The 12,200-nt window shown below is 46.5% G+C and overlaps 1 protein-coding gene across 1 annotated transcript in view; it reads left to right on the top strand.

Moving 5' to 3' along the window:
- Positions 1–2,359: 2,359 nt before the first annotated feature.
- The window catches only part of Serinc5 (serine incorporator 5), a 104,328-nt gene continuing 94,487 nt past the window's right edge, over positions 2,360–12,200 (top strand). Inside the window, exon 1 of the mRNA XM_031360738.1 lies at positions 2,360–2,553. Within this exon, the coding sequence (XP_031216598.1) occupies positions 2,527–2,553 (27 nt within the window). The 5' untranslated portion in view covers positions 2,360–2,526. The remainder of the gene's footprint in view (positions 2,554–12,200) is intronic.

Genomic DNA, 12,200 nt, shown 5'->3' on the forward strand with positions numbered 1-12,200 from the left:
GGAACAAGAGCTAGTTTATTCTGGGCCAAATATGAATAATCATGGCCTTGCGAACATAGTTTCAGGTTGGCTTGAATGACATTCTGCTGCAGATGAGGGAGGGTACATGAACTTTATAGTCTTGGAACAAAAGGAACCCGTAACTATGTACTTACCAACCACTCTGGTGAGGATATTATGTGAGAGGGATACAGCAGCAGTGGGCAGAAGCTACAGTTTTCAGATGTGTTCATAACACTTACCCTTACAGTTAGAGGCTAGTGCTCTGACAAGCAGAACATTCCAAAGGCTTTACCTAATAGCCTGATACTGGAGGTGGGTGGAAAATGGTTAGTAAGAGGACCAAAGACAGCCCAAGACAACTTTGATTTTTCCATCTACAACATTCCATCTTTCCAAAATCATGAAGGTCCATCTAGTCTGCCATACTTCAACACTAGTGTGCTAAGAGGCACCACACAGCTTCTTCAGAAAACTTCAGTTCACACCAGGCATGCATCCTACTTTTGAGCTATGTCCTAGTGCACAAACGGTAAAAACGGCTGCACGTGACATGGTGTTTGCACCACAGTCCACACAACTCTTGAAGGGGCTGAGGCCAGAAGACAAAAATCACAAATTACTTTTTTTCATGTCATTTAAACACACTCTGGAATACAAGTGATGGTTAAGTCACTTGTATTCCAGCTTCAAAAAGGCCATGTTAGACTGTTCTTAGTGAAGTTAGAATTTGCAACTTCCTGACTCTGGAAGTTCAGGCTTTTGTTAACGTTTTTTTCTGGGTACCTTAGTGTACATTTGACAAGTCCACAAGCTATTTATTATTTTTGGCATGTTGAGGAAGGAACTCATGCATGCTGGGAAGTTCCCTACCAAGGAGTTCCAAGCCCTATCTCCAGGTCATGAGGCATGCTCTCTCTCTAGGATACTGACATCCATACTCAGAATTCTTAAGCACTAGCATAGGATTGGCAAACAAAACCAAAACAGGAGTCCACTAGGAGGTCTCTGATCCAAACCCAGTGACACTGGGTGAGGAGTCTCCTAAAGGAATGGGTAAGTTCCAGCTCAAAGGTTTGTACAGTTTGCACCCCTCCCCCACCTCTTGGGCGGTTCCATAAAGACAAACTCCAGGTGTCAGACCGGTTTCCCCAGGGGCTGAAGTTCTAAGTCTAATGACCGCCCTGCAGCAAACAATGAAGCTCACTGTGAAGCCCCACGGAGGTCCTGGCTCTGAGTAACAGGCTGCCACCCAGCAAGTTGCTCCTCCCACACCCTTTTATTTTTAGTTACAGCCACTGTCTTCATAACTTTTCTAAACCCTCAAGTAGGGGACTGCTCCCTTGTGTGTGTTACTCTAAACTCCAGGATCAAAGACGCTAGAAGATTCAGCTCTGGTGCTAACTAAAGCACAGATAATCAAAACACGTTGTCTTTAGTTTCTATCTCCCTAAAGTTCCCAAGACACTATAGGGAAAGGCTCTGTCCAGGGAAGGTCAAGTCCTGGGTTTTGTGCCTGAGGATCAGACAATAGGATTGTCAGCTTGGCCTGAGGCTTTAGGGCAAGCTATTTAAGCAGCTTAGGCTTCTGCTGTCACTTCCCACACGTCGGTACCGCAACGTTTGACTGAAATACTCTTTCAGCAAGAAAAGTGATTGGTGTAAATTTCATACTGACAGAAATGGTTTTACATTTGAAGTAACCGTGAGAAGAGAGTCAGGTAGAGAGCAAAACTTGGCGCTCCCTTGGCATCCAACAAGCAATTGTTGGAATCCTCCTTTCAACGTGGGTCAGTTGGAGAGGAAACAAGGAACTCAACCTAGTCCCCGGTTCCGAGATCGACTCTCGATCAGCGCTCTATTCAGAGCTTCCAGAGTTCCGCGGGAACAGCAGGTGGAACAGCCAAGCGCCTGGGGAGACTGGGCATATGAGGAGGGGTGAAGGGAAAGAGGGGGTTTCCAGAACGTGGATCTGGTAGGCGCCTCAGAGGAGTAGGGCGAACGCAGTACCATACCAGTGGCGCCCTCGTGGAGGGACACCAGCGCGGGACAGTCGGGAGTGAGTCTTTCTCTAGAGCTCCAGTTTTTACTACGGAAGGCAAGCGGATCTAGTTTACTGGAGCCGGGGCGGAAGGGGGCCGCGAAACGCGGCGGGTAGGTAAAACCCGAGGGCTCGTCAAAACCACATTCCTTTAGTCTAACCCCGCCGGAAGTGCCAGAGAGGAAGGAGCCCACTGTGCTGCCCGGAAAGGGGCGGGGCTACAGGTAGTGGTGGGGCCGCCCAGGGGCGGAGCCTAAGAGATGGGCGGACTCTACAGCCGGGGCGGTCTCAGGGCGGGGTCTGCGCTGTGGGGCGGGGCTTGGCGGCAGTTGTTTTCAGGCCACGGTACGCGGCTCTCAGCTGGGCTGCTGGGCTCGGGGCTAGGAAGCCGGACCAGTTCTTCGGACGCGCGCTCGCGGACACAGCCGAGAGGGCCTGAGTGGCTGGCCCAGCGGGCAGCGTCCCCGAGGTCGTCGGCCGCGGCGATGTCTGCCCGGTGCTGTGCTGGCCAGGTGAGCGAGGCGGGCTGCCGCGCGGGTTATCAGAACCGCGGGCACCGACGCGAGCCAGGCTCGAGTTCAGGAAACCCTGTGGGCGGGAAGAGTCGCGGGGAAGCCCGAGAGGGAACCCCGGCGACCTCGGTGTTCGGCCTCCGGAATTCCGGGCTGGCAGGGCGAGCGGGTCTGGAGCTGAGGATCCCATCGCTTCCCAGGACGTGTCACCTCCGGCCGAACCCTGGAGTAGTGGCTCTGAGCTCCGCAGCTCTCCTGCCACTGCACTGCCTGTGCGATAAATCCAGGAAAAACGTGGGGTTGGACAAGATCTCTGTTTCTATACTCCTGAGCACAGCCCGTCAGTCCGGGCAGGGCGGCTGCGTTTGGCATCTCCAAGTCTAGAACGTGGGGCTCTGTATTCACGAGAACGTCTGGATGTCCGATTTGCAAACTCCCGGACACGAGTCTGGGCACAGGGAAGGCTCAGCCCTGCTTCATGGGTTTACTGACTAGACCCTACCCGACCCTGACTGGGCAGGAGCCTTCGCTCCCTTCTTTGCAACTCGTCTTGCTGGAACCTGTAATCTTGCCAGTTAAATTCACGATATCCAAGCCATAGGCGGCTCCTAACTGGAGAGAATTATTAGGTTTTAGCCCTTTAATGCTAATTTCCCTTCTGTCTGCAGGGTTAGAAAAACAACAGCGAACTGTAAAGCCATCTGGATGTTTTTCTCCCATGTTGTCTTTTTGTTAGGTTTTAAGGGGTTATAAAAAACAAAAACAAAACCTGGAATCTGATCGCGGTGGGTGGGCATTCAGGTGCAGGACTGGTCTTGTTTACTTTGAACGTTAGGACAATGGGGGCCAGCTGTAAGTGCTGTAGGAGGTTAAGCTGTGTCTCTGGACCCATCAGTTTTAGTGGCCTATAGTCCATCCTGTCCTCTTTGAGGTGGCCCTGTGGAGTCATCTTGGTTTCGGAGGTCTAACACTGTGCATAGCGTGCAGTGTGTCAAGCTGGCATTTTCAGAGCCGAGGAAATTGAGGCTTTTTGATTTGTGTAAAATGATGCCCCTCCCCTCAATGTCAGGAAAGGAAGGAACGATGGAATGTGTCCCATCCAGGCTTTTTAGACCAAGAGAGGCCAGAAAAGATTGTTTTCAGAAATTGCAAATTCTCTCTTTCTCTCTCTCTCTCTCTTTCTCTCTCATATGTGGTGCTGGAATAGATCATAATAATATGGTCTGGTTCCTATAAGTTCTAGGCAAGTGCTCTTTGAGCAGCACTTCCAAGTCCATTTTTCTGGTGGTTTTGTGATACTCTTCAATTTAATGCAGCACTTTTCATTGTATAGTAATTGCATATATTTGGGGCCATCTGCCCTTCTCTCTTGGAAACCCCTTGAAGGTCTTTCCTGACAGGTGCTTGATTTCAGGTTCTGAGAATTATTGTTAGTACTTAAGTGAGTTTTAAAAAATGTTGGTATGAGTGATATTTTGCTAGGATTTATGACTTGTTTCTAAAATCCCCTCTTAGGACTTTGGAAAGAACCAAGTCCTGGCCATTCCCCACAGAATCACAACTTCTGTTTCTCAGTGTTGCTGAAGGCCTCACTGTGGTAGGTTTCAGTGTAGTTAGCAGCCACTCACACCATGATTTTATATAGTTGGGAGGGACTATTGAACCCCTGGTAGGAGTTTATGAGTGTGAGGTTTAGCTGAATGTTAGAATGCTTGCCCAGCATGCATTTGGCTGGATTCAGCCACTAGTACAAAGTGAATCCTTCAAACCTCACACGGTCACCAGAAGCTAAGTCTCTCAGCTATATCCATATTGTCTTACAAGCACCTGCTAAATGCTAGGAGGAGGATATATTGCAGGAAGCCAAACATCTCTGCTGGCAATGACCTGTGTGTATGCATAAGTGTAAGGACATCCCATAAGCATGTAAACAGCAACAGTAAATCCAGTAGTCTTGTAACAAGGCTGGGCAGTAAAACAGTCTCGGGAAGGCTTGGCTGAGAAACTCGTCTAAGAAAATTTTTGCCTCTAGAGTGAAGATACAATGGAGAGAGTACAGAGGCTGGATTTAGAGTAAGTGAGAGAACTTGCTGGGCCAGATATGACTAGAGAGATTGTAATCCCACACAATGAGTCATACCCTTGGTGAGTGCAAGAGCCATTGGGCCAGACAGGAGCCAGAGTATGGTAATTGCAGCAAGCAAGCAGAGCACTGGGCATAACTCCTGTGCCCCCACTGGGGACCAGGCATTTTATTCAGGAGTTTTCCAAAGATCACTTTGGAGAGACTAGGCATCACTTGTGTAGATGGGTGTGTCCAGGATGGTTAAGTCTCCAGGTTGGAGATGAGATTACAGTGAGCAAATAGATCACCTAAAATATCTAGATTTTTGCAGTTTCATATGGTTACTTATGAATTTTCTGGAGGGGCTTGAACGAAACAATCAAAAACATAACTTGAAGAGATGTTAGTAATTCTGCAACCTTACAAACACAGGTACTGGGCCCTGTTCCTGCCATGTATGTAACAGTGGTTGTCATCCTGTAGGTCAGGATGCCATGGGGACCTGGTGGAGGGTGGGGATGGGTTGAACAACCCTTTCACAGTGGTTGCCTAGGACCACCTGAAAACATGTTTACCTTACAGTTCATAACAGTAGCAAGGTTACAGTTATGAAGTAGCAATAAAAATACTCTCATGGTTGGGGGTCATCACAGCATGAGGAACGGTGAATAGGGTCCCAGTGCTGATCTCACAGCTCCGCACTGCAGTTTGGGTTTTAGTCTGATGGCAGTGAGAGGAATATAGCGAGCAAGGGTGAGCCGTGGACTGACTTGGAGATTGCTTTGAGAACTGTGAAGGCTGCAGTGGCAGGGAGGAGGGAGGTGACCTAGGGAAACAGGGTAAGGAAAAGGAGTATTCAGAAGCTGTTCAGTTACTAAATTCTTTTTGTTTGTTTCTTAAAAACCAGGTCTTGCTATGTAGGCAAGGCTGGCCCAAAACTTGTAAATTCTTCTGCTTCATCCTCCCAAGTGCAAAGATTAAAAGTCTGCACTACCTGATATACCTGGTTACAAGGTGGGTTTTTTTTTTTTTTTCCTTCTTTTCCTCATTTAACTTGGCTGGCTTCAAACTCTGTGAAGCAGAGACTAACTAGCCTTACATACCTGATTGATTCTTCTTCTCCCTCTACTTCTGTGTGCTATCATGCCTGGCTACAGTCAGTGTCTATCTATCGATACACACACACACACACACACACACACACACATACAGTCAGTGTCTGTCTATCGATATACATACACACATACACACACATATGTAAAATTTTGTTATTATGTGTATGTATGTCTGTGTACCAAGGGCCTTTCTGGTACCCTCAGAAGCCGGAAGAGGGTGTTGGATCCTGGGGCTGGATCCAGAGTAACCCTCTGCTGACCCCACTTCCTCATAAGCACAGGTACTGGATCCTGTTCCTGTGTGGGTCTCAAACCCCTGGGGAATAGATTACAGAGGGTTGTGAACTGCTTTGTGGGTCCTAGGGATGGAACCTGGGTCCTCTGCAAGAGAAGGCAATGCTGTCAATAGAGGGGCCTTTTCTCTAGCCCCAACGGGGAGTATTGCTTCTTTGTGTGTCATGCTTCATTGTATGTGTTGTGTTTGAGGCTCTGCTGTGAACACACATCCCTTCTGATGGAGCTTGTATTCTGGCAGCCTGTGCTTATTTTAGCCCAGGGAAGAGAGCGCATGCTACCTTCAGTGAGGCTTTAGCTGCAGGAGTGGGTACAGTGGGGTGGTAAGGACTTTGTTTATAGTGGCAAAGATGGATTAGAAATGGTGTGGCCGGGCTGTGGTGGCGCACGCCTTTAATCCCAGCACTTGGGAGACAGAGGCAGGTGGATTTCTGAGTTCTCCGCTAGCCTGGTCTACAGAGTGAGTTCCAGGACAGCCAGGGCTACACAGAGAAACCCTGTCTCGAAAAAACAAAAAACCCCCAAAACCCCAAAAAACCAACAAAACCAAAAAACAAAAAACCCAAAAAAGAAAGAACGAAAGAAAAGAAAAAAAGAAATGGTTGTGGAGAAGAGAACGGGACTTGGGTTTGTTTTGCTTTTCAAGGTAGGGTTTCTCTGTAGAACTCATGGAGATCTGCTTGCTTCTGCCCTCTTGAGTGCTGAGTGCTTGAGTGCTGAAATTAAAGCTTTCTGCCACCATGCCTAGCTTAGGGTTTGGTTTTTGTGTGCATAGGTGGGTAGTGCCATGTAATGAGGTGAAATAGGAGGTTAACATTTGACAAGGAAACCCATAGTTTTCTTTTGCCTTTATGACCCTTGAAATGCCTGCTATTAAATCCAATGAAATTGCAGAGATTTGAATTGATACTTAAGTCAGAACTTTAAGATTGCAGGTAAAATGTTTGGATTTGGACAAGCAGGTATGCCTCTGAAAAAGTTACTTCGCTGTCTTCAGTTTTCCTTATCTATAGAATGGGTGTAGTGATGCTTAGATTATTATGAGGATTACATGTGGCATTAAGTCTGCCAGTCATCTCTTATAGTTGCTTTATCAATTCTTGATACTCAGATTTGCTTGGCTGCTGGCTAATGGATGCTAATAGAAGACGGGTAGCAGGGGAGAGGCCATGCAGCGCCTCCTGGGTTAGACTCTAGGGACAGGGTAAGTAGAGGTTTAGGGGCTGGTTGGGAATGAGGGTGTCAGAGAGCTGTGACACACTGTTAGAGGTGAGATGGGATGCATTCTTTCTTACTTACCCATCCATCCATCCATCCATCCATCCATCCATCCATCCATCCATCCATCTATCTATCTATTGACAGACCTTCTAAGACAATTTGAGAGTAAGAGTTGTTAGGGTTTCCCTGCAGACAAGTATAAGCATGTGTGATGATCGTGGTGGTGATGATAATGATGATGATGGAAATTTATTTCAGTGCCTAGTATGTTGTCTTGTTTTATAAATATATCATCATTCTGGTAAATAGCCCTGTTTACCACAGGTGAGGCAACCGAAGTGCAAAAAAATGGACCAATAGACTGATGTATCCAGACCTTCGATACTGGTCCTCCAGGCTTCGGTTGGCTGAGTTCTCTGCTTGATAGTTGTTCCTTGCTTTTCTTACTAGTACGAGGCACACATATGTGACTGCTCTGAGTGAACATAGGCAGTTCTGAGTATTCAGCGATTGGGCTGTTCTAGTAGATATTGTAGGCTGCCGGCAGGAAAGGATGAGTGGTGTTTAGTTTCTTCCTTCTTATCTGGTCCAAGTTACAAATACCATGGTAGAGACTTAAGTTCTGCCAAATACACATTTGCTGATCTTGCAGCTTTTCCTGAGGCCCTGGGAAGCTCAGCTCTTTGCCTTATTTTGATGCTATCACATGCATGCATATTGCTTGAAAAGTTTGCTGGGGCAGATGTGAGCACCTTCTACTAGGAAGAACTTCAGTAACTTCTGGATGGGCTGAGGCACCCACACTAGCAGGACTTCGTGGACAGATCCAGTCTATAACTGCCATTGGCAAAGTAAAGACTCAGCCCATCTCTGCAGCTGTGTCCCACAAGGGCAGAGATGCCCATATGTTTACTGGCAGGTCTAGACATCCTTCATCCATCTCTTCCTCCATCCCTCCCTCTTCTTTTCCCTCCCCTCTTTCCTCCCTTTTTCTTGAGACTAGATCGAATGTAGCCCACACTGGCTTTCAACTTGAGGATTACCCTGATCTTCTGGATCTTTCTGCCTCTATCTCTCCTGTGATGGGACTGCAGGGGTGTGACACAGCACCTAGTTTATGGGTTTGTCTGTTTTGAAACACATCTCATCATGTAATTCTGACTGACCTGAGCCTCTAACTCCAAGTTTGGCTTTCCTCCCTGAGTGCAGGAATTAAAGGCATGTGCCACCATTGCCTGGCAAGATCATATTTCTTGATCATTGAAGTTTTCTTTTGTTGGGAACCAAGCATTCTCCCCGCACTCCCCAGATTGACCAGCTGCTGACCTCAGCTCTGGTGGAGACACTCGGAGCAGGAGACTTGGGAACCAGGAACCCCCCCCCCCAAAGTGTTTGAGAAGCACTGTCCCCCCTGGGAAGGTGTTAAATCAAGTACTCTTCTCCTGGGAAAATGTTTACCTTTGCCCTGCTGAGAGGCACCTGGAGCCATCTTCACAGAGTTGGCATCCCGAGATAAGATTGCAATAAGTCTTAGGCCCCTTATCAAACACCCTTCCAGATGTTCCCCTCTTCTCCTTTGTTCCAGTTGAATTCCCCTCAGCCCCTCCTTACTTCCTCTTTCTGTAACGCATATATACTGGCCCCTGGCCATTATTAAACGGGACCTTGACAAAGAAATCTGCTTGGTCTCCTTTCCTTTCCCGCTCATTCTCTTTCAGGCTGGTTCCACTCGAAATCCATGAAATAACTAAGATCCTGCAGGTCGAGATATTCTATAAAAAAAAAAAAACCTACCTCTAATGTCTATTTATATAAATTAACAAAGCCTTTAATGCTATCAGGGACTATCATCCATTGTCAAAACAAAAAAATTGCACATATGTTAAAGCATAATATTCTGTTTGCTAAATATTCTGTAAAGAACTGAACTTCCATTTTGTGCAGAGTGAGCTGCTTGCTTTATATGGCATCTTGCTATGTAACTCTGGCAGGCCCAGGTTGGAGTCCTGCCTCAGCCTCCCAAGTGCTGGAACTACAGGTGTGGCTACAGGTGTCAGCCTCTTACAGAGGGGAGTAGGAAAGGGGTGAGGTGTTGAGTAGTGGTCCAAGTCCGGTTTAGGGAGGAAAGAAGAGTTATAAAAGGTTGTGATGTGTCCTAGTCAGCTCTGCCTTCTAGCTGGCTCTGGTCAGAGTCGGTCCTCCCACAGAGCTGGAGTCCTAGTTATATTGATGGTATTGTAAAAGAGTGGGCTTTAGATCTGTGAGAAAGCCACTATTGCACCAGTGTCCCAGGCTTGTACTCTTCACAGAGGATTGGTTCTTCTCTAAAGATTGCTAAAATTTACAGACACTCAAGTTCCTCATAAAAATGTTCTAGATCAGAAGCAGAAGTCCTCTCGATTCAACACTTAGACCGATCCTAGTGACTTGTGATGTCTGATACAGACATTTAGAGCCTAAGCTGAGTGGCCAGTCTTAAGCAGCACAGATGGTGCTCCAGCATTTATTACCTAACAAGATGGTGAAATGCCCAGCTAAGTCCCCACACCAACAGTGCATGAGATAAGAACACAGAACTTCCCTCGCATAACAAAATACCCATCCCCTCTCAGGGCATGGATCTCTCCTTGCAAAATATTTTAATATATATTTTTAATTATTATTTATATATGGTGTGTGGTGTGTGGAGGGGCATGCCTGCCCCAGTGATGCATATGGAAAAGCTTTGAGGCATAGGCTTTGTATTTTCACCTCTGTGTTAGAGGGGGTACTGAAGTCACATTGCCAGGCTTGCGTGGCCAGCACAGTTATCCACTGAGCCATCCTCTGGCCATATTTTAAAGGATTTATTGATTGACTGTTGCATGTGTGTACACATGCATGTGCTTAAGTGTTAGTGTTTGTTTGCTCTGATATTTTTTTTTCCCTTTTTAAGGATTTTTTTGGAGACAGGATTTCTCTGTGTAGCCCTGGCTGTCCTGGGACTCATTCTATAGACCAGGTTGGCCTTGAACTCAGAGCTCGGTCTGCCTCTGTCTTCTGAGTGCTGGGATTAAAGATGTTCACCACTATGGCCAGCTCTGACAAACTGTCTGTTAACGTCGTGTCTTTAGCTCATCATTGCCATCCTTGGCACAGCGGATTTTACATGTGATTTTTGGACATCCTTCCAAGTACATTTAACTATCCTTGATTGACTGGTACTTGAGACTGTGTTGATATTGTTATATTGTTACATTGTATGGTTTAGGGGAGAGAGATGGCTCCACAAATAAGAGCACAGAGTTAGCTCTTCCAGAGGACTCAGGTTCAGTTTTCAGCACCTACTTGGCAGTCCACAAACATCTATAACTCCAGTTCCAGGGGATTTGACAGCATCACACAGACATAAATGCCTGCGAAACATGGTGCACATAAAATAAATTAAATTATTAAAAAAAGAAAAGAAAACAGCAAGTGCATGTTAAGTAGAGAGAGAACTTTATTTTGCTTTGTTTGTTTATTTTTCGAAGACAGGATTTCTTTGTGTGGCCCTGGCTGTCTTGGAACTCCCTGTAGACCAGGCTGGTCTTGAACTTGCAGAAATCCTCCTGCCTCTGCCTCCTGAATGCCAGGACCAAAGATGTGCACCATGACTGCCTGGCAGCTGTTGAGATTTTGAAGACTGAACCAGGGCTTTGCACATGCGAGGCAAGCACTGAACTGCTGGGCTGCATCCCTCCACTGTTAAGGTTTTTGAGACAGGATCTCACTGTCGACCAAGCTGGCCTTGACTTCACTGTCTTCTTGCTTCAGCCTCCTCAGTGCTTGGGGTGTAGACATTGGAGCCTGTACCTGGCTCCAATGTTATTGGAAATTAGTTGATGAAACCTACAGATTCTGAAACTGTTTAAGAAAAAAAAAAAAAAAAGGAGGCCTCTTGTATTTGTGTTTCTAAGGGATAGGAGGGAGCTTGAAATCTCTCAGTAAATGCTCTACAAAAGGGGAATATTAGCTACAGCAGACAGTGGCTTCTTTTGTCAGCCCTAGGCTTTTCTACACAGGAAGCGTAGTCGTATATGGCCTAATGCTCCTGTAAGCCTTGTTGAAGTTAGGCCCACTTTCCTAGTACTAGAGTTTGACTAGAGTCATAAGTGCCCAGGATCTTGAGGCCTTATTATTTCTTTTGGTGTGCTGATGGGTCGCTTCTGAATTAGGAGTAACTAACTGGAACACATGCAAAAGGCTTATTATAGGTATTAACTGGTCTTTGGGGCAAGTGATGGACCACCTTGGGGTTGTAGACAGCCCATGAAGATGTACTTAAAAAGTAAATTACAGCTCTGGGGAGATGACTCTTAGGAGTGGTGGCTGTTCTTTCAGACAACCCAAGTTTGTTTTCGAGCACCTACAGTGGGTGGCCCACAACTGGCTACCTCAGAACTGCCTGTAACTGCAGCTTTGGTGCCCTCCGCTGGCCTCTGTGAATACATGTACACACACACGACACACACACACACACACACACACACACAGAGATATGCATGCATACACATGCACATGCACAGAGAGACACACACAAGTAAGAAATGTATATTATACACCATAAAATATTGATGACACCCCTGAGAAAATCCTTCATGCTCCTCTAGGAAACCTAAATATCTACTTTCAAGTCATAGACAGCTAGATAAATATTTTCTCAGCGTTGACTTCTTGTAGAGTTCTTGCAGACTTTGTGCTTAGATCTGTCTCCACCACCTGGCGTTTGTTATCTAGTGCACTAGAAGTGTGTCTTGGCTAGTACAGTGTGTGGCATCCCGTGTGCAGAGCATGCACCGTGACCTAGCTGAATGCCTCGATAAGGGCCGAATGTCTTGTCCTCCTGGGCTTTGTGGAGTCCTCATCATGTTAGATGTTCCCACACTTGTTTGGAAGGGATCCAGGCACAGATGTATTCTTTTTAAGACTCT

Source organism: Mastomys coucha, unplaced genomic scaffold, assembly GCF_008632895.1.
Source record: "Mastomys coucha isolate ucsf_1 unplaced genomic scaffold, UCSF_Mcou_1 pScaffold8, whole genome shotgun sequence".
NCBI lineage: Eukaryota > Metazoa > Chordata > Mammalia > Rodentia > Muridae > Mastomys > Mastomys coucha.